General features: G+C 44.4%; 1 protein-coding gene across 1 annotated transcript; it reads left to right on the forward strand.

Annotated features, from left to right (window-relative positions):
* Positions 1 to 1,025: 1,025 nt before the first annotated feature.
* LOC104555222 (b(0,+)-type amino acid transporter 1) lies at positions 1,026 to 12,678 on the forward strand. Its single transcript, XM_010198538.2, has 6 exons — positions 1,026 to 1,776; positions 3,649 to 3,782; positions 6,585 to 6,714; positions 8,978 to 9,102; positions 9,705 to 9,792; positions 11,874 to 12,678. The coding sequence occupies exons 1-6, from the start codon at positions 1,033 to 1,035 to the stop codon at positions 12,105 to 12,107; spliced, it is 1,455 nt and encodes a 484-aa protein (XP_010196840.2). The 5' UTR covers positions 1,026 to 1,032; the 3' UTR covers positions 12,108 to 12,678.
* Positions 12,679 to 27,692: the final 15,014 nt, after the last annotated feature.

Raw genomic sequence — 27,692 nt, forward strand, 5'->3', positions numbered from 1 at the left:
CTGGTACTTATCACAACAGAAGTCTGCAAGGACCACCAAGGACAGTAACTCTCCTTTACAATTGTAGTGAGTAAAGTTCAGTAAAGTTTCCATACGGAAATTTCCTTCTTATTATTACTTTGTAAATGTCACAGATCACAAAATTGACCCTCAAGCACTGTAACAATATTCAGATTTACAGCAGAACCCTGCTCGACGTCTGAAATTGTATGTGTTATATGTCCAAATAGGTATGAGTGGCATTTCCAAAAGCTGGTGTTATGTTTCTCTTGGGTGTACAGTGAAATGTGTATTTGATGAGCAGTGACAAAGTCTTCTGGAGATCAGGGTCTGGTTAGAACATGCATACCTCATGTATGTTGGCAAAAAGGGCCCATAAGAATGTGACTGTAGTCTTTTCATTCTCCTACTGCACTTTCTAAAATCTGAAAAAGCCAGAATTGTCCCCTCCTGTTCTGCAGAAAAACAGTCTCTGGACTATTTTTAGCAGAACATTTCTCTGTCTTTGATTAAGACACTGGAAATGTTCCTTATTGAGTCGTCATAGCATGTTGGGTGACAGGCTTGTCTGCTCACTTTATAGTGGGGAATGAACATATGATTGAGCACTAAAGTGTTTGCGCTATGACTTTTAATCTAAGAATAAAGTACAGGTTTACATAGGGATTTTGCTGATCTGATCCATATTTAAGATGCCATTCGAAACGTAATTTAAGGGAGAGGTAATAAGGGCTGCAGTCCAGCAAGGTGCTGAGTGATTCTGAGGTGGTGCTGAATGCTACCCATGAGCATTGCTTGCAATGAGATTCAAAGTTAATCAGTCTTGGCAGGATTTGAACCATCATAAATTATCAAGATAAGATGGGTAATGGATAATTGTAAAATGTGGAACGTAAGTTTGTATTTCTTGACAACGTTCAGCGTGATTTTTGTAATTATTAACTTCACCTTAAAAGCCCGAGGTAGTCCTTATTCAAATGCCTCAGTCTTATTCCATATTATCTCCTAACAACATCTCCTAACATTTCCACGATGAGGCAAAGAAAGACAACAGATTCACTTCATTCATCCACAGTTCTGACTGAAGGGAAGGAGAAATTAAGACTGAAGCAAGAGGTCGGCCTGATTAGTGGCGTGTCATTAATTGCAGGCACCATGATAGGCTCGGGGATCTTTATGTCTCCAGAGTGGGTACTCCATTATATGGGGAGCCCTGCCAGCAGCCTGCTTATCTGGGCAGCATGTGGTCTCCTGGCCATGTTTGGAGCCTTGTCGTATGCTGAGCTTGGAACGATAATTAAAGAGTCTGGAGGAGAATATATTTACATCTTGAGGATTTTTGGTTCTTTTCCTGCTTTCCTTTTCGCCTACACTTCTGTTATCCTGGTGAGACCAGCTGGTTTGGCAGCTGTCTGTCTGAGCTTCGCCGAATATGCCGTTGCACCCTTTTACCCAGGATGCTCATCTCCGCAGGTTGTCATCAAATGTACAGCTGCTGCCTGCATCGTGCTTTTAACTATCATCAACTGTCTCAACGTGAGGCTGGCGACGTCTGTTATGAACATTTTTACAGCTGCCAAACTCTTGGCTCTGTTGTTGATCGTGGTGGGTGGATTGGTGCTGCTTGCCAAGGGACAAACTCAGAGTTTCCAAAATGCATTTCAAAACACAACTGCGGGTATTGGGACAATTGGAGTGGCGTTTTACCAGGGGCTCTGGTCCTATGACGGGTGGAACAACCTGAACTATGTAACTGAGGAACTGAAAAAGCCTGAGGTGAGTGAGTGAACTGGGTTTTACTTACTTAATCCTGCTGCTAATATGATTGTAGATATGATTGTGTTAAGAGGGGTAATCAAGGGATTAGACATTTGAGGAAACCCTACAGAGCTTTCTTCCAGATTTTCTCTGTCTTCTGGAGCAAGACACCTATGGATCTGTCCTGAAAGGTTAAAAATTAATGTCTAAGCAAAATAAGAGACTACCTACAAGAAATGCTAGAATACCCCATTGACTAGAAAAAAACCTCTTAGACAGTATTTGGATGTTTTGAGGTTGAAGCTTTGCCTTAATGTTTAGAGAATCTCCCTGTAGGCATTTACGTTTATGCAGAAAAGCATTCACTGTTATAATCCATAAAGGATTCTTAACACTGCATATTCCCCAAAAGACTTCATCCATAATATATGCATTGAAAATGCATTCATCTCTCCTCGTTATGTGGAGGGGGAACTACAGAGCAAGTTAAACTTCACTGGAGAGGCAATCTGTCTCTCTGAACGACCCTTGTCTTTAAATGTCTACATTTTCAACATTATTCTGTCCATGCTGTAGGTACTCAAGTAGCTCACTTGCATCTCACAGTAGCCCTCTCTTTACTATATTACCTCTTTTCACAGATCAGACACTACAGCAGTGAACAACCATTTTTTAGATAAAGCTGTGTGAGTAAAGGTTATATATAAAGTGTGCTTTCTATTAGTGCAGCACACAAAATTTATAGAATCACAGAATGGTTTGGGTTGGAAGGGACCTTAAAGATCATCTAGTCCCAAAACCCCTGCCATGGGTAGGGATACCTTCCACCAGACCAGGCTGCTCAAAGCCCTATCCAATCTGACCTTGAACACTTCAAGGCATGGGGCAGCCATAACATCTCTGGGCAACCTGTTCCAGTGTCTCACCACCCTCACAGGGAAAAACTTCTTCCTCCCATTTAATCTAAACCTCCTCTTTGCATTTTAAAGCCATTTCTCCTTGTCTTATCATTACATACCCTTGTAAAAAGTCGGATTAAATGAAAGCACACAGTTAAATGTTAACCTAAATGGCAGCAAAGATCCTAGAGTCATGTGTCTCTCTCCCACAGAACTGTGAGCGCTGATATCCAGACCCTTGTGGAGTGAGAGCAGCAATGTAAAAAATTGCTATATCTCATCCTACAGTGAGGAGAGGGAGGGCAAAAATTGGTATTTCATGTTTTTAGCTATATATGGTTGTTCTATGATCATCCTCTTAGTTACTTTTTTTTTTTTTTCAGTACTTCCAGCTGCATAAGGTAGTGTTTGTTGATTTTATTTGGCCTTAAAATGATCTATAGTGTTCCAAGATAGTGTCCTGCCACTGGAAAAAAAATCAAATTCCTTCCTAGAGCAAATTCCCTTTGATGTGAGCAAATCCTACTTTGATTTAGCTTGCAGAGGAGTTAAGTGTGATGGAACACACACTGGTACTTCATTTAGGTCAAGGGGTTGTGCATGGGAAGATGCAGCACACCACAATGCACTAGTAACAACTAAATCTGTATTAAAGTAATCAAGAAGTATGTAACTGACATCTTGGGCAGCTATGAACCAAAATCTTTTCATTAAGATTTGGGATGTTTTTTTTATTGATAAGTTTGTTTGTTTGTTTTTCTCAAGACTAACTTTTGAAATGTACAACCTTACTGTGTGCCTGACATCTTTGGGAGATTGTTGTGAAAATTACCATATGAATTTGAACCAAAGTCTTGTTCTGTGGGAAGAGCTTAGTGAGCACAGGGAGTTGGATGAGAGATGGGGGTGGTGACAAAGACAAAACAAACAATAAATGCCCAGTGCAGGCATAAATGTGCAGTACCTAATGCTCTTGTCATCCTTTGTCCAGGTGACCCTTCCCAGAGCTGTGATGATTGCCATTCCTCTGGTTACATGCCTGTATTTGCTGGTAAACGTGAGCTACTTGGCAGCCATGACTCCATCTGAACTGCTGTCTTCAGGAGCTGTGGCTGTCACCTGGGGGTGAGCTCTGCATGTGGCAGCACAGCCAGTGCAGTCCAGTGACACAGATTCTCTACCACATTTCAAGAGATTTGGGTGCTATTCCCGGTGGGAACGGCTGCGCTGCATGGGCCAGGCCAGGAAGACCAGCCAGGCTGTGTCACAGGGAAGCATGCTGCCAGGCCCTGCCCTGCTCTGTCATCTTCAGGGCAGTGTGTATGCTTCCCCCACCAAGGGCCAAGGCTGACTAGCTGCCTCTGAACCATGGTCTCCAAGGTGCACCTAGACAGACATGATGAGGTGCTCTACAACACTTCCCTTACTCTCCATCCCCATTCATTCCCACCTGTGATTCCCTTCCAGCTCATGTTTTTCCCCGTGTTTAGTGGCCATGAAGTGGAAGTAAAGCATGCACCAGGAGCATCTCCCCACAAACAGTGAGGATGCAGTGAGGGTTCATATCCAGTCCTAGAGATACTTATATCCAGAAAAGTTTAGAGGGCAATAGGCTGCCTCACTAATGCAGAGGCAGTGGCTTGGGAGTGAGATAGGAGCCAACTGGGTGAATCCTGACTGCTCAGTGCCTGGAAATTAGACCAGACTAGAGTCTTTTGGTTCAGTTTCTTCATCTGTGGGGAAACAGAAAATAGTGATCTCCATGACACCTCTGATAAGAAGTGTTATACATGGGTTGGATATCCTTTAGTAATTGTATCTTTAAGTTGACTTGAGCTTTTCCAGAGTTGCACAGAAACTATTTGTACCTTCCATCAACCTGAAGTGTCTGGTGATATTAAACAGGCTCTGTGTAAGACATGGATTTCAGGAACAGAAGGAAGGAACAGTCATGAGAGATGCAGGCACTATGGACTTCTAACCAGATCATCTTCCACCAGTACATCTAGCCTTAATCTAAACATCCCCAAAGGCAAAGAATCCATGATAGCCTTAAATGAGTCCTCTGGCAGAAACAATGACACAGTATATCCAGAGATTATGTTGCTGCTCATCTTCTTCCTAAAAAGTCAGTTTGCTTTTGTGTGCATTTCACAAGATCTCTAGTTTGAAGATCTGACTGATGTCTTACTAGATGTTTTCTCTAATTGCCTTTCATGTCATTGTAAGCAGGAGCTTTTAAGGATATAGTGCTTTGAACAGGTTACAAAACCTCACTAAGCTGCAGTATCATGAACTTTCTCTACACTTCATTTCCCATCATTCCTAATTAACAAGTTATTTGTGAGCTTCCTCCTTTCCAATGCATCTCTTTTTCCTGCCTGATTAACCTTTTCACCCTGAGAGTGCAATTCAGGAAGAAACATTGAACTAGAAAGCAGAAAGCTGGACACTTAAAAGCCTGGAGGACAGGTAGATAGCCACAGGCTGAGGAGGTACAATGACTGTGTTTCACAGCAAGAGGTGCAACTATTCAGGTCATTCAGAAAGGAAGGGAGGTTTACAAAGAAGCTGGAGTGGAACACATCACATTTAAATACATACATTGCCCATGTAAGAAGAAAACTGCAAGAGAGAAAGTGGTGAGAGGTTCAGCCACAAAAGCTCATTAAACTCTCCCTGGAGTTTCTTTGATACCAGTCATTTAACAGCAACTGCAGATCCCAGTGAGAAGTTACTTGCAGTAGCCTCTGTATTTCATTTTCAGGGTCCAAACAGAAAAGCACCAATCTCATGAATGGAAAATACACAATTGCTAAAGATTTTATTGTTAATTGTGTGATATATGTTTTTCTTTGTGATCTTGTGGTTATGGAGTCGCATGATCATAGGAGATGCCCAGATTCCATCATTTTGAAAACGTGAAAAAAAAAACAGCTCTGCTTATTACAAGTGGCTTAATAACTCAGAGTCTGAAGGACTATAACATTTATATTAGGCTTATAAACTACATTGAAAAAAATATTGTGGTAGATAAGCTCCTGCCATGATTTTGGACAGCCCAATTCTTGATCTTTTAATGTTTGGAAATACTAAAAAAAAAATACATGTGGCTTAAAGACATATAATTCAGGTGGAAGCACAAAGTGTTCTGAAAAACTTTTGAATTTTTGATTTTTGCTAATTTGATGAACAGCATGTTTGTTTGTGCATGTGCTTGTACATGTATGTGATTACCCCAAACGGCAGCATTTATTACTCAGTATTCTTCAAGCTGCTTCATTCCAGAAGACAAGCTTCACTTGTGGGAGAGAAGATTATCATATCTTCCAAACATTTTCCTCCAACTCTGTTTTTAACTACTACTTCTACTGCTACTTCTGTTATGGAGAAAGGAAACTGTAAGTGTCTGAACATATTGTAGAACCAAACTTCTGGAATTCAGACAATTGCATTGGCTTAAGTCTGATTCACAGATTAGCATAGGTGCCTATGCGATCAGAGGGTTCTTATGCACATTGGAAAAGAGATTATAATGCAGGATATTTCTTCAGGTCTGGTGGGTACAGTTTTCTGCAGTTTCCAAGCTGACGTTGTTGGCTGCAATAGCGGTATCTCCCAGCTTTGTGCCACAGCATCTGTACACAAAAAAGGGGTTTTTGTCTGTCGTGACAGGTTTGTACAGCATTGCAGCGTAGATAGATGTAGGTATATATACAACAGGCAGGAAGAAAAGCTGCCTTCTCTGGACAAGACAAAGTTTCTAGCAACTAAATATTATGAGAAATGGAAGAAAGCTTTAAATCATTGGGAAAAAAAAAAATCATGGAGCATAATGGAAGGAAGAAACCTGTCTGCTTCTATGATGAGTAATTGATACTTCTATGAGCTGATTGCTATGCTGTGAACTCTTCTTTCCCACCTCAGGGACAAAGTTCTGGGCAGTTGGGCATGGCTAATCTCCCTCTCAGTGGCACTCTCTACGTTTGGTTCATCAAACGGCACGTTCTTCAGCGGAGGACGCGTGTGCTACATCGCTGCAAGGGAAGGACATATGGTAAGACCAAAAAATGAGGGGTCTGACTTGCTTTGAGCAACTTTACCTTCTTGTGACACTGAAGCAGAGAACAAAATATCATGTATATTCAACTGGAATAGTGATAGCTCTTCACTGGTTTGTTTCTTGCTCAAATACTCTCTTCCCCATCTTTTTCAAATGTAATGTGTATTTTGTCTCCTGATACTCTTCTTCAGCCACATAATTTCAGGAAGATCATAGAATCATAGAATGGTAGGGGTTGGAAGGCACCTCGAGAGATCATCCAGTCCAACCCCCTGCTAAAGCAGGTTCCCCTTGACCAGGAATTTGGCACAGGAATATGTCCAGTCAGGTTTGGAAACCTCCAGAGAAGACTCCACAACCTCTCTGAGCAGCCTGTGCCAGGACTCCATCACACTTTGAGTAAAGAAGGGTTTTTTTGTGGTGAAGTGGAACTTTTTGTGTTCCAGCTTGTGCCCATTACTCTTAGTCCTTTCACTGGACACTACAGAAAATGTGTCATCTCAGTCTCCTGATACATAATTACACCTAGCCTGGATTTTAAGAATAGCTTTGAAATTAGTAACTGAAATACAGTATTTGAGCACCTGACCCAGGCTGTGGGGTGATCTAGCCAATGTATCAGCCATAGAAGGGAAACCTGGCCATGCTTGCCTGTTGTAAGGTACTCTTGCTCGCAATGGGAAGGTAGCCCAACACTGACATGGTGCCCTTGCATGCTATACTGGCTGTGCAAGCCAGTCTTCAGGGGTGTTCCAGCCTTTGCATGGGATAGTACAATTCAGGTAGAGCATAGGATATCTCTGCTAGTCAAGCTTCATAGCAATTACAGGGTGACACTGAGCCTTATATCTGCCCTAGCTGGGTTTTTAGTTGATTTTGTTGGGTGAAGCCAAATCTGATAGCCCAGCAGAGGAGGTCAGGCTGGGCTACAGCAGCAACGTGCTCCCTGGTCCAACTAGTAAGTTCATCATGTGTTCCCAACAGGCACACACATACACATGCATATCTATATATGTATTTACATATATACAGACAGCAGGCCACATAGACCTAAGCATCCAGATACACTCAGTGCTCACACAAACACTAACATGAGCAGCACCAAGGGCCCTTGTTTACCGCTCTAGCTAATCAGAAGTCTGTTAGTGAGATATATATATGTAGACATATGTACAATGTGGGTCCCTTCAGCAGCTGGGATCAGATACACAGCTTACCCAGCAGCTGTCCCTGCCTCCCAGTCTCCCTGGTTGCTGGCACCTGACCATACAAGGCCCTGAGGCCACTGCCCCACCCTTGTTTCTAGTACAGACCCATTCACTCACAGGCACTTACCCCCACACCTTCCCACACTTCTTCCTCTCAGTGCTTTGGATTGAATGAACCCCATTACTTGTCCTACTCTGTTTTGAGTGGGCATGTTATGCTCCTCTTGGACTTTTCTGCTTCTTTTGTCCTTCCTCCCTACATCATCTGGCATTTCTGCTCTCAGGTGCAAAGGATGCTACACCACATCAGCTCCACTCCTTGTAGATAAGAGGGAATCTTTTACATGAATGACCAGGTTGGTGGAGATGACTGGTTTGGTGGCTACTGGTTTACTGATGCCAGCATCTGCTGTATTGTGGCAAGCTCTGTACCCAAATGATCTGAATTTCTTCATACTAGACTAAGAGCTGAATGCTTATGCCATGTCGTAATTACTCAGCTCTAGCAGAAGTCCTTGCCTGACATTTTGGTTAGAAACAATAATAAAAAAACCTAAACCCATAAGCCTTTGTCATTAAACTTTCCCAATGAACCAAGAAATAAAGAGGCTAGTCATTCCATGATCTGGAACAATCTTGATTTGCTTGGTTAGTTGCATAAGCGTTTCAGAGTAGTCCTTATCTCATTTTCCAGTCAGCCCAAGAGAAGTCATGTCCCAGGTGATGATCTGCCAGTCGGGTCATGATGATGATCAGGAAAGGTCTGGTTTGCCTCAGCCTTAGTCTGTCTTACTAGTTGTTTGAAAAGCTCATCTTGCCTGCCTAAACTGAGCATATTTGGTATGAAATTAGTGAGACACAATAAAAATATCCTAGAGGGAGGTTTCCATGTTTACACTCCTTGGAGTTGAACTGCTTTTGTATTGTGCTTATTTGATAATTAAGAATGGCTTTGGCATTAGGCAGAGCTTCCACCAGCATCTGAGGAGAATGAGTAAGGATCTCTGAGTACGTGATATGATGGTATATTGTTTTGCTTTGGCTTTCAGCCAGACATTCTGTCCATGGCTCATGTGCGGTGCCTCACACCCTCCCCTGCTCTGCTGCTTACATCTGCCATATCTCTAATAATGATAATGTCAGGAAACTTCACCAGTATTGTGAACTTTTTCAGGTATGTATGTGTAGTGTTTACATTTGCATTCTTAGTGCTCCGATTTTTGCCATGGTTTTAGAAGTGTTTCCTTTTAATATTTTTCTTTTTTGAATATTGCTTTCTAACCAAAAGATGGATGGGAGGGGAGGAAGAAAGAAAGAGCTTAAGAACCAACATCTTTGCAATGCATGAATGATTCTGTCACGATGTACTTAACTGGATGTGATTCATCCTCATACTGAAATGAATCTATAATATTCAGATCATTCTAAAGTTCTCATTGTGATGAAAATGAATGGAAGAACTACTAAATTCCTACCAATATTATATTTTTTAATTGGAAATATGAACATCTGAGATCTGCAAGGCAGGCCTGGCATTCCTGAATGATCTCACAGAATTATAGAATCATAGAATGGTAGGGTTGGAAGGGATCTTTAGAGATCATCTAGTCCAACCCCCCTGCAGAAGCAAGTCCACCTAGATCAGGTCACATAGGAACATGTCCTGGTGGGTTTTGAAAACTTCCAGAGAAGGAGACTCCACACCCTCCCTCACCCCGTATGTCACGCAGTCTTGTCTTTTCTTGTCTTTCTTTTTTCCCCTTCTTTTTATTCCAGTTTTATGGCATGGTTTTTCTATGGCATGACTATTTCTGGTCTCCTGTATTTAAAGATCAAGAAACCAGAACTGCCGAGATCTTACAAGGTAAAGTAATAATATAAAACCCACAAACTCTTTTCTTACATTGCCCAAATGACTAAGAGAGAATTATGAGGAAAGAGCAAGCACTGAGTTGCTTACAGATTTAGTGTTGTTGTCCTTCCTTTTTTAATCTTAATTTTTGTCTCAGCAACGTCAATGAGGGGCAAGATAGTGAGAATATACAGGCCTAGGTCAAGGTTGAATTCTCTGTTTTGATAAGCTAATGATACACTGCCCCCTCACCGTGAAAAAGATATCTACCATACTTTTTTTTTTTTTTCCCTGAGAGACTGAAGAGAAAAATGAAGGATGATTCTGGTCAACAATGCAATCATATGCAATTGTAAAATCATTATGGTTGGAGAAGACCTTTAAGATCATCAAGTCCAACCACTAACCTCACCCTGCCAGCCCCATCACTAAACTAAACCACATCCCTCAGCACCTTATCTATCATACTGTCAGAGCTTAGTCACACTCCTCTGAGGGTAGCCCAGGTGTGAGAACTTTGCAGAGAACAAAAAACTCAGCCAGAAGGCCCCATGTCCTTTGAGATGGCCAGGGAACAGGTTTATTCCCCACAAAACAGCTGGAAAGAAGGAAAGGAAGGAAATCAGGAGTTACCTGTTCTTCCCTCTGGTGCCAGGAGTGAGTTGAGCTGGTCAGTGAAAAATACTTTTGTAGAAAAGATCCCAGGAACAAAGGACCCATGAAACCATGAATGCAGGGCAGTGACTTTTCTGTGAGACAAGCTGAAGGAACATCCTGGTTTTCACGGGGTTCTTCCAGGAGACATATGACAGGCTGACACTGCCAGGCTATGCGACGCAGTATTGAGTGTTCTATGGGACTTAGCATGAAAGAGAAGAGCAGTGCTCGATTAACTCTTGTAGTCACTGGCTACTGTGGCTCTGTCCTGAAACTAGACTGCTGGATAAGGCTATCACCCAACTTGTTATCTGAATGGACTTTAAGAAAAACAAGTTCTATTTCTGCAGTAGTGTTTCATACACTGTGTAAACCTCCACAGTCCTCCAAGGCCAGTCCCATGGGGATGTCAGCCTCCTGCAGCCTTAGGTTTGATGGCCTAACTCCTTATCCAGAAACAGCTCATGTCTAAAGGTTCCAGGTCAACTGCCAATGCATGGCTAATATTCTGCAGGCTCTATATGTGTGTTGAAAGTTTATATTTAAGGGAAAGTTTTCCCTTAGTTAGAAAATAACTTTTATCAGCATTTTGTCAAAAGTGCTAGAAAACAGTGGGGAGGGAGCAGAGTAAAGCATCCCAGTGAGGTAGGTGAAACCAATGTCAAGTCTTCTCCATGTTCTCACAGGGAATCATGAACAGGCTGCCCAGGGAGGTGGTGGAATCAGCATACCTTCGGATATTAAAAAGATGTGTAAATGAGGTGCTGAGAGCCATGGTTCAGTGGTGAGCTTGGCAGGGTGAAGTTAGTGATGATCTTAAAGGTCTGAAACAATTGTATGATTTCCTTTGGTCTATATCAGTGCCTTTGTGTTGGACAAACAAAAAAAATGTAAAGTCCCAGCTTGAATGTTCAAGTTTTCACCTTGTTGTGAAATTGGTTTGCCTTGTGCATTCACTAGCCTTTGAGGCAAATAGCTTCAAATTTAAATGGAAATGCTTTCTGACCATACTTACAGAAACAGCCTCTGAGATTGCCTGTCCACCTATCTGTCTACACAGGAATAAACCTTTTTGCCCAAGGGTGTTTAGGTTTAGTTATGTGGTTGATGTGTGCTTTGTCTACAGCTCAGATTTGTCCACAGCTCAGGTTTGTCTAAAACAGATTTGGTACTAAAAGCAGTAGTTTGCATCTTGAGGTCCAGGAGGGCAAGGAAGACCAGTGGCTAGGGTGTGTGGCAATGGTGTAGCTCTTGCAGACATGTTCAGTGTGGGCTGGGAAATAATAATATGACTGGATTAATTAGAATTTCTAGGTAATACCTTAGGTTGCAGCAAGGTTTCATCTAAAAAGCCTTCTGCAGAAGTTTCAGGGTTGTCCAGACTCAAAATGGCCCAATATTATGTGAGTCTTTACACTGATGTTTTGCTTTCACAGGTCCCAATTATCATCCCCATAATCGTGCTGATGGCAGCTGTGTACCTGGTGTTAGCTCCTATCATTGACCAGCCCCAAATTGAGATCCTCTACATTGTCCTGTTTGTTTTCAGTGGTGTCATTCTTTATTTCCCACTGGTTCACTTCAAGCGTTACCCTCGTTTTCTACAGAGAGTCACTTTGCATCTCCAGCTGTTCCTGGAAGTTGCTCCAACTGCCAGGGATGTAAACTGAGATAACATCCTCCTGGCCCTTCCCCCATGGTTTATCCCAGCACTTAGGTGCTCAAGGCTCAGAAAATAATCTTTTTGTAAGGAAGAATGAGTAGAATGAAAGTGTCAGTGAAATATCTAGCTGGCAGAGACAAGAGCCATCACTCCTCATGTTTTCTTCAGAATCTGGGGGCATGTTTTTCTCATTTTCAGCTTTGCCTTGGCAGATTCCATGCAGATTCCAAAAGAGTATGTGCTTTTGAATTTTCCATCTTAAGAGGAGCTGTTTATCAAAATCTTAGCTCTTGTATTTCTAGGGAACGGGCAACAAAAGACTGACAATAAAATGTTGTTCCCATAGCACTCTGTGACCCTAAGCTATTCCTGGCAATGCCTTTAATTATTTCCACCTAGTTCTGTCCACTGTGACCACAGAACTTCTCAAATAAATGAAGCATGGGCATGCCATGTTCACAACAACAAAAAAAACCCCTTTCCACTCAGGTATTTTCTCTGGGAGAGTGTTTTTTTTCTGCTCCTTCCACTCTCGGGTGCACAGTCACTAAAGTCCTTTCTCTGTCTCAGCACTTGGTTCCACCACATTTCATCCCAAATCACCCTACATCTCCCATAGAAAAACCTTTGATGTGAGATGAGGAGTGCTTTAAAGCTCTCTCAGTTTCTTCAGTTGAGCATGTACTTGTCATCTGAGATCCATCCATTTGTGGTGAGGACACAGGCAACATCACTTAATTCCCGACAGTCAACAGATGCCTTCCTGTAATTCCCCTTTAAAAAGAGAAATAATTTCTCTTGTGACAATGTGAGCAAAAAAAAACCAAAAAAACCCAAGCCTACAGCATATGTGCCAGCAAGATACTCTCATTGTGAATTAAAGAAACCACATACTGGGATACATTAGAAATGTGGCCAGCAGATTAAGGAAATACTCTGTCCTCATACTGACGAGGACACACCTGAAATATTGCATCCAGTATTGGGCCCTGCTCTTCATGAGGGAGTTGTGAAGACAATAGAGCCAAGCTCTTTTTGATAGTGGCAACTGGGGGAAACAGCCATAAGTTATGGTTTGAGGTATGCAGGCTGGACTTCAGGAAAGTTTCTTCACCATGAATGTAGTGCAACCTTAGAGCAGCATGAAGGAAGGTGGTGAAGTTCTTGTACATTTTCCACCACAGACATCTCTACCAGTTGCCATGAATCTAAAGACACGGTGTAACAAAGTCATGAGCTGTGCTCCCACCCACACCTAGCACACTTCAGTCCTGTTGTTTCCCAGTACCCTGAGACTCAACTCTTTTTCTCTTGTCCTAGGAGAGACATTATGTGCTGTTTTTATTTCCATTCATCCAGATTGCTCTTGGATGTGATCTGTCCTGTCCTAGGTGATAAAGATTTAGATGTTAGTCCCTAAAATGTCTTGTGCAACAAAGAACAGAGTGTTACTCAGGTCAACTTTCTGTCACCATTTCTTCTGCAGATTTGTACATAACACTGAGTTCCTGAAACAGTCACTGGATTCTCCAGGTCTCTTACAGCCTATCTCAGTGCTGTGTATCTGATTACAGTCTCATTCTGCAATGCCCCACCTTCTGTCCCTCTGAGTGATGATACCAGCAGCTACAACAGCCTTTTTTTCTCCAGTGTTAGATATGATAATGGCATCAGCCAGCTGCTGCTCATCTTTTAAATCCTTTGCTTAAACAGTGTTTAGGAGGATTTCCTTCCACTGCTTTTTAGTGGACTTGTCAACAAAGACTAATGAAGGAACAGTTCCCCCTCCTGAATACTATGACAACAAAAAATTCTTGGGATGCCACCTTGTCTTCCCTCCTTTTACACCTTGATGGAGGCTCTGCTTAAAAAACAGATGAGCTCAGGTGCACTAGGTTAGCTTCCAAAAGCTGCCCTAGGCTCTTCATTTAATGTTAGACAATATTCTTAGAGGAGCTACATCACAGCAACTTGTCTGAAGATGAGGATAATATTATTTCTCTGATTATAATATTTTGGATGGAGCCTACCACATGGGACTGTGCTTCTCTGAGGATCAACAGTCCATATAAAAAAAGTGGAAATTTGAAGACTTATTGAAAGGTTTGACATGCCACCTATCCTTTCATACCTTAGTACAGTCAGGGTTAGCATTGTCTGCATATAGTTCTTGTGGAACAGGAGCTGCCGCTGTTTGATATTATGTGTATAGTACTCTACAGATGATAAGAAGATGAAAGGATAAAGTGGCTAGCTCAAAGCCACGTTTGACATATGTGGAAATGTGACTGTTTCTCCAAAGGTCCAGTCAAGCATCTTATCATGTAGCCCATCCTTTCTCTCTGTGCACCTGTAACATATGAACAGTAATAATGAAAACAAAAAGACTTCACACTTTGGATAAGTAGCCTTTGTATGTTATTGGTTTGTGTATGCATATAGAGGAACTAAAAATCTGCTAGTACATTTTGCTCCAATCTAATTTTGTATAGATTTTCTTGAAACAAGATGTTCATTTTATTTATGTTGCCTAGGGTTTGCAAGCACAGGTGTTTATAATGCCAAAACATGATGCTGAAAGCCCAGAGACTGGCAAGATAATTACAATAAAATGGACATTAAAATGAGTGAGTTGACATGGTTGTTTCTGTTTTTCATCCAAGAAAAACAATTCCACAGAAATTTTACTGCATGAACATAAACAATCAGCACCAGGCTCATCTCTCCTTGGATGGAAGGTTTAACTACATGCGTGGGTGCTTATCTGCGCGTACACTCATTTTTCAAAATGATTGCTTATCTATTTCAGCCCCAGCATATGCAAATCAGAATCTTTCCTTCATCAAACACTTGCAACAGAAGTGTCAGGAAAAGGCAACGTGTCCTTGCAGTTCATTACTACAGCACAGTAACAAAGAGCAGAGCTCTACAGATGCTGCTGCATGTATGCTGCTGCATGTACAGGTTGGACTGCAAGATCAAGTTGGTCCTGTCCAGAGGAGTTGTGGAGTCTCCTTCCTTGGAGGTCTTCAAGACCCACCTGGACATGTTCCTATGCGACCTGATCTAGGTGACCCTGCTTCTGCAGGGGCATTGGACTAGATGATCTTTAAATATCCCTTTCAAACCCTACCATTCTGTGATTCTATGAACCCCCTATGTTACTTCATGCAGGTGACATGGCCTAGGCCTCTAACCATCTTGTGGGCTCTCTACTGGACTCTCCCCAGCTCCTCCATTTCCTTTTTGAACTTGGGAGGGGTCAGAAAATTGGATGCAACATTCCACGTGTGCCTTCACAGGTATGAGTCTACAGGGACACCGACGTCTTTTGATCTGCTTGCCAACTGTACTACTCCTAAATGTAGGCCACTGTGTATTTTCAGCTCCTTTCACCCAGTCAGTTCCCAGCCTGTGCTGGCACATGGGGTTATTCCACCACAGAAGTATGATTCATGGTTCTCATGGCTGAGCTGCAGGATGCATCTGCTGGCCTAATCCTCAAGTTTTTCCAGATGGCTCTGGAAAGAAGCTCCACCATTTGACACGTTAGTCACTGCCACTAATTTAGTACCACCCGCAATTTTGCTGAGAGCATATTATGTCACATCATCCAGCTTGCTCGTGAAGATATGACATTAGCCCCAGATTCAACTCTTGTGCTACTTACTGCCAGCTGCTGACCAGATGTCAAGTCACTGACGTAGCCATAGCTCACTAAGGGTACATGCTTCTAAGAGCTTTAGCTGACTCAGTGGAAGGCAATGGAAACCCTTATTTTATACAGTTGGTGCTGTATTAGAAACTTTGGATAGGCTGTGATGAATCTACCTATGAGGATGACTCAGTCTAGCAGCTTAGAGGGCTCTATATCTTGCACTTTCTAATTTATTGACTAGTGAGTTGAATATCAGCAGGGCCTTTGTGTATGGGCCTTCATTCCTCATGAAGGAAGGATTTTTTGCTAAAAAAGGATGCAAGCCCAGAGTCATACAAGAAATGGGTGGCCTTAGATTTGTGAACTGGCAGTGAGACTAACAGATAGTGAAAGAGCCCATCTGTTTTCAGAATCAAGCTACCATGTCAGATTTGTCCTCAGAGGCAGTGAACCCTATGGCTTCAGTGTAGCAGATAAACGATCATCTTTTTCTTCTCAAGCCTGGTCATTAATTCTTATTGTTTAATTTCATGGACTGTGCTCTGATTTTCAAGCACTGAGATGACAGGCAACGGAGGAACTGAGGAAAGGGAAAATGAGAAGTACAATGAAAGATAATTCCTCTATGTGCAAGTCTTGGCTCATGTGTCCGAATTACCTGTGTAAAAACCAGACAAAATGTGCTGGTTTTGCCTGGAGTAGAGCTAATTTTCCTCATAGCAGCTGGGATGGGGATCTGGTTTTGATTTGTGCTGAAAACAGTGTTGATAACATAATGATATTTTCATTATTGCTGAGCAGTGCTTGCACACAGTCAAGGCTTTTTCTGCTCCTCACCCCACTCCACCAGTGAGAAGGCTGAGAGTGCACAAGAATTTGGGAGAGGATACAGCCTGGACAGCTGAGCCCAAGTGACCCAAGGGACATCCCACACCGTATGGTGTCATGTTCAGCATAGAAAGCTGAAGGGAAGAAGGAGGACACATTCAGAGTGACAGTGTTTGTCTTCCCAAGTAACCGTTAGGTGCGACAGAATCCTGTGTGATGGAGCCCTGCTGTCCTGGGGATGGCTGAGCGCTCGCCTGTCTATGTACTGAATTAATTCTATGTACTGAATTAATTCCTTGTTTTGCTTTGTTCGTGTGCACAGCTTTTGCTTTACCTACTAAACTGTCTTTATCTCAACCTGTGAGTTTTCTCATTTCCACTCTTCTGATTCTCTCCCCTATCCCACTGAGAGACAGTGAGTGAGCAGTTGCTTAGTCCTTGGTTGCCAGCTAGGCTTAAACTGTGACACACAGACAACACCTAAGCAGCAAAGACACATGTCCAGAAGTTCAAAAATGCTCCCCAAAAAGTTGTTTATGCAGCAATGGTTTCTTTCCTTTCTTTTTGTACATTCTGAGCCTATCTTTTAGCGAGTAATCTATTTTGTTCTCCACGTCACGTCTGTGTCATCAACACACAAGGCAGAGGCAGTTCAGTATTTTGCTTTTTCCCATTGCTTAGCCTGTGGTTGCGATCCTTCATCAACAGGCCATGATTCTTCTGAAGAGACAGCTCCAAACTGAATACAGATTTTCCGCAGACTGGTATGAACCCTGGCACAAAGGGCGTCACCACAGCCTCCCTGCAGAGAGCTGTCCCTCTTGGAATGAGCAGAAAGGTTTGGACAGGATCCTGCCAGGGGTTGGCATCAAGGTCTCCATGTACCAAGGAATGTACAAGCATGACTGTGGGTGAAGAAACATACGGTGACTTTTCATTTCCTCTGTGCTGCCTGGACTCCAAGACTCTACAGGGTCAGAAATGGTCCTTAAAAATTCCCTGCAGCTTTCACCAATGTCCCAAATGTTGTGTCCCCCAACACCAAACCTTCCTGCTTTTCCTGCCCCAAGGGCTGTGCAGCTAACCTGCTCAGCAACCCCCTGCTTTTTTTTCCCCACTCTCATTTGGTTTAGCTTGAGCAAAAAATACCATTCCTCAGATTTGCAATGCAAAAGAGCCCCCAGGCAACATTGAAATACTTTTCTCAAGAGACCTGAAGGTGGGCTAAAGGCAATTGGGAATACTTAGGTGCAGAGTGGGCAGTGCACAGCCTTGGGCTGAAACCTCAGCTCAGATATCACCTTCCTTAACTCAAACAGGCTGATGTGCATGTCCAACTCTCCCAGGTAACGTGTGATAGGATTAGAGGAAAGGGACTCAAGTTTTGACAGGGGAGATTTAGGTTGGACATTAGAAAGAACATTTTCACTTTCATTTTCCGTTTGGAAATCCAGAGGAAATGTTTTCCATGCTGGAGCTGGATATCCCCAGAGGTACTTTTGCAGTACACATTAAAAAATTCAGCCCTTAGTCTCATCTCAAGATCAAAACTGTTTGGAAAGCAAGAGCTGCTTCCTGGAGCATGCAGTACCTTGACCAGCCAAGCTCTGGGCTTGCTGGAAACTCACAGGGTAAAGCTCAAGCCTCAAGTTGTGTGAACACTAAGTGAGTCTGACTTTTTCATTTCACTGTCCAAGGTGAGTGGAAACAGATAAACACACAGGATAATGGGAAAGGGTCAATTAGAAGTAATTTTTTCCATAACTTAGTGCTTTGATGAAAGGAAGTATTTATTTATGATGGTTGGTCCGTAACACAAAGAAGCTGTAGCTGTGAATGAGGACCTGTGTTTTGCTAGGTGCTGTACATATGCAGAAGCCCCCTTGAAAATGAAACCTTGTGCCAGGGACAATCCCAGCGTAACTGCACCAGGCAGTGCCTGAACTGTGCAGGAGAAACATGCTTGTGTTTTCAGTGGGTTTAGCTTATGTCCTGGAGCTGCAATTACTGTGCAATCCAATGTGTAATTGCTGTGCAATTCAATGTGCTTTGGATCACAAAGTGCAAAAGGTGACCCATGGAAATGCTTTGTTGGATACTTTTTTGTCCAGGACTATTTTCTTAGGAGAGGTGGGACTGGCAAACAAACTCCATTTCCCCTTTCCAGCATTCCCTCAGGTAAGACAGTAGGGCATTATGCTCCTCCTGGGGCAGAAGTCGAATCAGTCCATCAGCTTGGGTTGTCCACAAGGATGGATCTCTCTCCCCTGTCTCTCCCCTAGGCAATAGCTAGATCCATGCTCATGACATATCAGCAGCCACAGAGATGTCTTGTATGGATAAAGCTTCAAGCAGAAATGGAGATATATAATCCACATTATGAAGCTTGCAAAGCAGAGACTAGATGTAAAACCAATATACTTGCTTTATTTTGGAAGAGGACATAGAAAAGCAAGTGCAGAGAGGCCAAAAACTTTGTCTGTCTGGTCTGAAAATGTCCTGGGCAGATGTAGTGAGCCAGCCATGAAAGGCATTAACTATAGCTAATTAATTTGCTGAAAGCATTTTGAATATTAGCAGATTACTTCAATCTGGTAATGATGCTGTTTCTTTCATGGATTCATAGAATCATAGAATGGTAGGGGTTGGAAGGGATCTTTAGAGATCATCTAGTTCAACCCCCCCTATAGAAGCATGTTCACCTAGATCAGGTCGCATAGGAACACGTCCAATTGAGTCTTGAAGACCTCCAAGGAAGGAGACTCCACAACCCCTCTGGGCAGCCTGTGCCACTGCTCTGTCTCTGAGCAATAAATTCTCCAGGGTTATGATTCATTATCTGGCTTTTCTCAACCCACTGCACTGGAACCCCTGTTGCTCCCAGGATGTTGAGCATCCTTTCCATGGGAGCCTCTGTGCCAACCAGGAGACTATCTGAGCAGTTTGTGTGGGTAGCTTTGGCTTAGACTTGAGTTCTGCCTTGAGGATTGTTGAAAAAAATCACAGGGATTTTGCTGGGTGATTTTGGTTGGGGGAGATTTCAAACAGACTGATGCATTACCAGAGACAGCAGAGATTAAATGGGATCCAGATGTGTCCTCCTGAACAAGGCTTTTCTTTGGAAGGAATTTTCCCAGGTCTTTTCCCCAGTTTTGCTGTCAGGGATTCTTTCATGACATATGGCCACTTGGCTTCCCTCCAGCTCCTGGCCATAGCACTGGCTTCCCAGGGGAGAAGACACGATTACAATCCTGCTTGCTCCCCTCCATTGCCACAGCCCACTGACTGTATCTCCATTATGCCCAAGGAGCAGAGGGATGATGCTCTCAGGCACCTTGATCTGTCTGTTTTTAGCACGGCCCAAAGAAGTAATCATGAAAGCAAGGGAGAAATGAGAATAGAGCATGAGCGTGAACCTGGATGGCTTTTTGGAGTTACCAGGAAAGTCAAATCCAGAGAGGGAAGAGGCAGAATCTTGTTGGAGCAGAGACAGCTCCACAGCCTACAATGTCATTAGCTGGGATTAGTTTTGGAGTTGCCAAACAGGAGTAAAAGCACTTGGTAGTAACCCAGGTGGAGGAGTGGAGGGAAGGGGGACAAATGAGGGAAGTAGATAAATGAGATGTAATCTTTTGCATCTTCATCTTATGAGCCAAAGAAAACAAACACTTTGCCACCCCACTTAGTGGTATATAGTATGATTTCTTACATACTTTGTAAGCAGTAGCTAGAGGCTTGAGCCACCATATGAAGCCAGGCACTGGTGATGGGACTTGTGCCCAAAAATGTCTGTGGCCTCTCAAAATGATGAGTCAGGGAACAGACTGTCCTGGACCAGTGGTGGAGTGATCTGCTGTTTCAGGGGTGAAATTCTCATTTTGTCTCTTCACCATGAGGTAGAAGAGCTCCCATGGGAAGGTTCAGGTGGGCCTCTGGGCCTCTTCTCTCCCTCCAACCCTACAGCCCTGTTTTTTGCTACTGATCTTCCCCAGGTAGATGATGGGGGCTGCCAGGGATGGGTGCTGAGAGTGGGAATGTGCTCAGGTGACCTGAGCTGCTCTGTGACTTCTCAGCCCGCTCTGGTTGGCCTAGTGTTGCCACGTGCTGTGTTTGGCCTGGCCAGGGGTGTAGGGAAGGAACAGGCACAATCATCAATAATGGAAGAAAAACAAGCCCAATATAAAACCTGCATAATTTTCATCACAAAGACTTAACCCCACTCCTCTGTTGCCGTGGTGCCATTTTGAGGGCAAATGTGGCCAAACTGCCCCTCATTTACGGCAGAGCTTCTCCCAAAGGCCCATGCAGCTCCAATGAGGGACATATAAGTCTCTCTGAACTTCATCCTCCAATTGAGTTTCAGCCCTTTGTGGTTTCCCACACTGTGAAAATACAGTCAGATCCAGCCCTCTGTCTCATGGGCTGGATGGGCTGGGGGAGATTTCAAACAGACTGATGCATTACCAGAGACAGCGGAGATCAAATGGGATCCAGATGTATCCTCCAGAACAAGGCTTTTCTTTTTGAAGGAATTTTCCCAGGTCTTTTCCCCAGTTTTGCTGTCAGGGATTCTTTCATGACATATGGCCACTTGGCTTCCCTCCAGCTCCTGGCCATAACACTGGCTTCCCAGGGGAGAAGACACAATTACAATCCTGCTTGCTCCCCTCCATTGCCACAGCCCACTGACTATATCTCCATTATGCCCAAGGAGCAGAGGGATGATCCTCTCAGGCACCCTGATCTGTCTCGGACCAGCTGCCAGCCCCTCACCCCACTCAGAAAGACAACTGTATCCTGGGCTGCATCCAAAACAGCATGGTCAAAGGAGGGGATTCTACCCCTCTACTCTGCTCTGGTGAGACCCCATCTGAGTACTGCATCCAGCTCTGGGGCCTTCAGCACAGGAAAGACATGAACTTGTTGGAGCGGGTTCAGAGGATGCCAGAAAAGTGATCTGAGGCCTGGAACACCTCTCCTATGAAAACAGGCTGAGAGAGTTAGGTTGTTCAGCCTGGGGGAGAGAAGGCTCTGGGAACACCTTACAGAAGCCTTCTAGTACCTAAAGAAGCTCATAAGAAAGATGGGGAGAAACTTTTTAGTAGGGCCAGTAGCAACAGGACAATGGATAATGGTTTTAAGCTAAAAAAGAGCAGATTCAGACTAGATGTAAAGAAGAAATTACTTATGATGAGGGTGGTGAAACACTGGCACAGAGAGGTAGTAGATGTTCCACCCCTGGAAACATTCAAGGTCAGATTGGATGGGGCTCTGAGAAGTCTGATCTAGTTGAAGATGTCCCTGATCACTGCAGGGGGGGTTAGACTAGATGAGCTTTAAGGTCTCTTCCAACTCAAACTAATCTATGATTCTATGATTTTTCCTTCTGAGTGCTCAGCACACAGCTTGTGAAGACAACACGGTACTGAAGTCCTGCTGTGTTGACCTTAAATGATGCTTCAAAGCACACAGAGAGCGCAGAGTGGAGCCTGGGCTCCTTACAGCCTCCCTGACCTGCGCTAGAAATGATCGTGAAATGTGTATTGATTTGCAATGATGTGTTGCTGCACTGAGAGAGCTAAGGCAGGAGCCCACGTGGATCAGAATTTCAAATCCTTTGCCTCAGTATTTTTCTGAGTACCAAAATGCAGGTTTTTTTTTGTTTTTTTTTTTTCTCCCAGGCAGATATTTGGCAGCAGAGTTAAATGAGCTCTAAGGGATGTTATAACTTAGACCCATCTTTGGGAGCTCAGTGATTCACAAGGAAGAGCTCTGTCTTTACTAACGCCTAAAAGCATACATGACTATTGCATCTTGCTTTTCCATTGAGACTTCCAGACATCTTCCAGCAGGATCACTGGGTGGGTTGTGGGAACATAATATCAGGGTTGTGTCATCTTGTCTGTTTAGTGAATTTAGATTTGTGCATATTACTGCAATAGAGAATTTCAGCAGAGAATTCACTTGGGGGGAAAAAGGTATACCTGAGATTCCAACGCTAAGGAATTTAAATCAAATTCTTTCCTAATAAATGCAAGTCATTAAGAGGCTCTTGGTTGTCTGCTTGAATATTTAAATTTAAAATGCTATGTAGAAAGAGTAAATAGAATATGCTTCAGTTCTGTAAATTAAATTTACCCTCAGTTAAAGTCCATTGAGAGATACCCCTAGGGTGAGTTTGCCCTACATCCCACTTCTGCCCTGGGATGTTTACACAGCAGTCTGAGTCACACAAAGCTCCCAAGCTGAATTAATTGCTGTGTCTCATAGCTGATATCCCACAGACAAAGCCCCGTCTGTGATTCAGGAAAGCAGTGACTAAGAGGGAGCAGGACGGAGCCCGGCACAGCTGCTTGCTCTCTCCTGCTTGCCCCCGACTTGCTGTAGCCTGCCCAGCTCTAGGGGGCTGGCAGAGACCTGATGGAGCACGTGGGGATGTGTGTTGGCATGAGGGCCCTATCCCAGAAGCCAGAATCGGCTGCTCTGGGACTTATCTGCAGAGGCAGCAGCCAGGGCTTCTGCAGCAGGTGTGGCCCTGTAAGCTTGGCCTGCACTCCTTTGCTCACAGTGCAACATGGCACCAGCTTCATCCCTCCTTACCAGTCGGCTCCAGACCTTACTGGGACTTCGTAAAAGGTCCTTCTGTAGCTTTGTCTACTTTGCCTGCTGGAGAAACATGGGGCTCCTTTGGGAGGGAGGAGACTTGCTGGGGACACTGTGCCAGAGCCTCAGATGGCATCCAGCAAAGGGCCATAGCCCTAAAGCTCTGCTGCAGGATTCCTCACCTCCACATGCTGGTGAGGCCTTGAGGGGCAGCACGCACCAGCAGATGGGGAGATGGGTATTTTTCACAATTTTTGACTCCTCTGCCTTTCCTCTGAGTGTTTGGCCGCTTTTTGGCACTGCCTCTCTCCATGGAGCAGGAGTCCTGGTGGGACATGGCAGAGTCCCCAGTGGGCTCTGAACTCACAGTGTCCTGACCCTCCTGACACCTTGGCTGGGCTTGGAAGCATCCCAGCTGTAGTGAGGGGTGCAAGCCTGGCTGGGCTGGGGCTTTGCAGCCCACGAGCAGGTCCCTGTGCCTTCTGGATGGGAGGTGTGGTAGTTCTCCTGTTGTATGTTGGTACATCGGCAGATTCAAGATGGTTAACAGCACCAAACCCGGTTTGCCAAGAGCCTATTGATTTTCCTGAAGGGTAATAAGTTTTCTGCTTATGTACCAACACTGAGCCTGAAGTAATCTGCCAGATAGAAGCTTTCAGTGTGATTTAAGGAGGGCTGTGTTGCATCCAGACCAATATGATCATTCTTGAGTGCTGTTACACATTGCCTTAATAATTAAATAGAGATAAAAAACATTTATGTTTAAGACTAATTTGTGGCTGAGTTAGGGCAGCAGACTGAGTGCCAAGATCATGTCCTGCCTGAGTGAGTGGCTTCTCAATCAGTCCCAGTGAGTAAGGACTTACCTTGGGCTTTTTGTCTCCCCAGGGGTCTTCAGTCCAACTGCCTGCTAGTTTCAGATTCACTTTGATCAGATCACACAGGAAGATGTCCAGGCGGGTTTGAAAACCTGCAGAGGAGAAGACTCTACGCTCTCCCTGGGCAACCTGTGCCAGGGGTCTCAACCTCCCAGGAAAGAAATTTCTCCTTGTGTTTAAGGGGAACTTTCTGTGTTTCAACTTGTGTCCGTTACCCCTTGTCCTGTCACTGGGCACCACAGAAAACAGTCCCCATCCTCTCAACACCTGCCCTTTAGGTATTTATCAGCATTGATAAGGTTCCCCTATTGGTCTCTTCTCCAGCCAGCAATGAAGCACCATGACAGCCTCTCACTTGGTGCCCCCATTCACCCCCACCTTCATTAGGATGGCAGAGGCCCCAGTGAAATGAGAATAAAAAGATAAGCAAGGTTGTTGTGGATTGAGACAAGGGCAGGGAGGGCTCGCTGCCAATTATGGTTCTGGACAAAACAGACTCCAGTACTCGACTTAGAGAGGAAAGTAGGAAAGTTTATTCTACTACCTACAGGAAACAGAACAAAAAGCAAAAGGGAGTAGGATGATGATAAAATTACAACCAGCACTTTAAGATCTCCCTCCCCCATCCCTCCTTTCTTCCCGGGCCCAGCTCACTGCTCCCGATATCTCTACCTCCTCCCCCCCCCAACGGCTCAGGGGGGCAGGGAGTGGGGGATGTGGTCAGCCTCTCACAGATGGGCTCTGCCGCTTCTGTCTTCTCAGATGAGGATGACTCCTGGCATTCTTCCCCTGCTCCAAAACGGGGTTCCTCCCCTGGAACACAGTCCTTAACAAACTTCTCTGGTGTGGGTTGTTCCCAGCAGCTGCGGCTTCTGCCGATACAGGGTCCCTCACACGGGACGCAGTCCTTGGTGAATATCTCTGGTGTGGATTCTTCACCATGGTTGCAGTTTCTGCAGTTACAGGGTCCCTCAAATTGGATGTGGCCTCTTCTGGGCATAATTTTAATGAGCTTCCTTGATGTGGGTTCAGTTACAGCTTCTGTGAATATGGGATCCCTCACACGGGACACGGCCTGCTCCAGCCATAGTTACTGCCCCTGATGTGGGGTCTTTAGCAAAATGCAAACAAATTTCAGCTTTGCCAGCGCTCTCCACAGGATGCAGGGGAGTTTGCTCCAGCACACATCCTCCTCTCTTCCCTCACTGACCCTGGAGTCCACATGGTTGTCTCTCACTCTTTCTACTCCTTGCACCACCACCAGCCAGAGAAGAAGGGACAGAAGGAGAAAAATCAGGAAGAAGTCTCTCCTACCAGCTTCTTCTTAAAAACTGATTATGGAGGCATCTAATTGGCTCAGAAGAGGGTCTGGCTCAGATCTGGGGAGAGTTTCAAGTAACTTCTTACAAGAACCATCTTTACAGCCCCTTCCCCCTTACCGGAAACGGCTGTCATGTCAAACCATGACACATGTCAAACCACGACACAGCTCCAGGTCTCTTGCTGAGGGCTTGGGAATGAGTGGCATCCAGCATCTTGAAACAAAAGTTGCTATTTTCCTCTGCTATTACCCAGACAGCTGGATTCCCATTACAAGACAGACTCAGCTTTATAACTAGAGGGATATGGAAAAGTCTTTTAGTAACACCTATCAGGCTTTTTTGACATGTTTCTGTGACGACAACCATACGGATCAAGAGAGGAGATTGCAAACTCAGCTCCATCTTTTAGTTATGTTTTTCTACAGTGCCTAAGGCATAAGGTTGAAGCATCCCAGAGGAGAGGGAGGAGCTCCCAGCAGTGGCAGGGTCTTGTGAGGTCCCTTGCTGCTGTCTGGCCACAAGCCAACTGATTTTAAGACAAGATCAAACCATCATGTCTGGTAAACTCTGCTAACCAGGGATCTTCACAGATTCTCAATCTATGAAGGAAAGAGTTTAATACAGTGCCAGCATCACAGTTGCTTCTCCGTGTGTTCATACACACCTTAGTTTAGCAAAGGGAAACATGGTGAAGCTCTGATGCCTGCGTCAGGGGCTGACTGTCTTCTGGGCCTTCAGCTCCAGTTGTTGGGGAAGAAGCCAGTGTGCCCTTTCCAACGAGACTGGGATGAAGAGGAAAAAATGTCTGAGCTTCCCTCACTGTATTTCTACTCACCATCATCTGTTGGCAATTTGCTACTATTGCAGCCTACAACAAGTTTAGAGCAGGTCACTGGAAATGTACATGGACACATTAATCCTTTTTAATAGCAAAGCCCCGTTTTAGTGCAACATTAATTTAAATTTGCCTTCCTGCAGAAAACTGGTGGACAGGGAGCTTTCCAAAAGATACATTTTTATTATCTCTCTCTTGTATGTTTGGTGGCTCATAAAGATTGATTTAGATTTACCCTGCCAAAGGCTTTAAAGGCAGCTACTTTATCACTTCCTTCCAGGGGCAAGTGGTGTCAAAGAGTGATCAATGATGGGCAGAGCCTGCAGGGTCCCTGCCCGTGGTGTCTGAGGACTGTGGCTAAAGCCTTACTCCACAAACACAAAGCTCCTCAGAGGCAGAGTGAGGGAAAGAACCCCAAAAACCCGGTGGGGAACATGAGTCCCGAAAGCAGCCCCTGCCAGGTCAGCCTCAGTCCAGGGTGCAGGAGGACTACCAGTACCCTGAGCTGAAAGGAAAGGCTTTTACAGACTGAATGGGGTAAGCTACTGCCCTAGGGGTACAAGACATGCTGTGGGATGCAGAGGAGGAGCATCTTGCATCTCGGTGTTGTTCAGGACTTACTATGGGATGTTTAGGGGAGGAAGCAAGGGCAAGGGAAGGGAGCAATGTGGGTGGTTTGGGAAGGAACAAGGGTGGGAAAACAGATTGATAAAGGGATAAAAGGGGCCAGTGGCATGTAAAGAGTTGACTGGTTGATATGTCTGCCTGGCCATGCCCTGTACCTGATCAACAAGGCCTGTCTTCTCATTGAGGTTCATTTCAGGTGAGTCACTGATGAATGTCAAGCTGGACTTGGTGGTGAGCAGGATAAAAGCCTTTGGGTGCCAGGTATCAAAGCAAACAGAAGCCTGGGCTGGGTGTTGGAGGCACCAGAGATCTATGCATTGGCTACTGGAAGGACCAGGAGGTCCTGGCAAGCTACTGAGGAGATTGTGGGATCTGGAAGTCCAGTGAGACACCTATTTGTGCAAGTTTGTGCAAGAGTCAACTGGAGAGGAAATGATTCAGGAGCCATCTACCGCATAGACAAAGTGTCTCAGGCTAGTGACGTGAGGGATCCACATTGTATATATGTCTGTATAAGGACTAATGGGCTTTCCACCCTGATAAGTCAGAGTGCTTCTATGTGTTGAGCACTTCTGTGTTGCTGGACATGTATATATGTAGATATGCATTGAATATGTGTGTTTGTGCTCATGTGCCTACTGAGCATACATGCTCAGTCCCAGTGCCAGCTGGCCCTGGGGGAGGAGACCTGCAACAGCTTTATCTCTGCTGGATGATGACAGGCAGCTAACTCCCCTCCTCCTAGAACCTAGGCACATCCACCTTGTGACACTGCTTGGTTCAGCTATACCTGAGTTGACAGAGTTCTTCCCAATGGCACCTGACTGTTCAGAAACCAGTC

This window comes from Colius striatus, chromosome 2, assembly GCF_028858725.1.
Source record: "Colius striatus isolate bColStr4 chromosome 2, bColStr4.1.hap1, whole genome shotgun sequence".
In the NCBI taxonomy this organism is placed as follows: domain Eukaryota; kingdom Metazoa; phylum Chordata; class Aves; order Coliiformes; family Coliidae; genus Colius; species Colius striatus.

Coding starts and splice junctions, on each gene's coding strand:
- LOC104555222 (XM_010198538.2), top strand. CDS start 1,033: ATGAGGCAAAGAAAGACAACAGATTCACTTCATTCATCCACAGTTCTG. Junction 1,777..3,648: donor AGGAACTGAAAAAGCCTGAG/GTGAGTGAGTGA, acceptor TCCTTTGTCCAG/GTGACCCTTCCCAGAGCTGT. Junction 3,783..6,584: donor GCTGTGGCTGTCACCTGGGG/GTGAGCTCTGCA, acceptor TTCCCACCTCAG/GGACAAAGTTCTGGGCAGTT.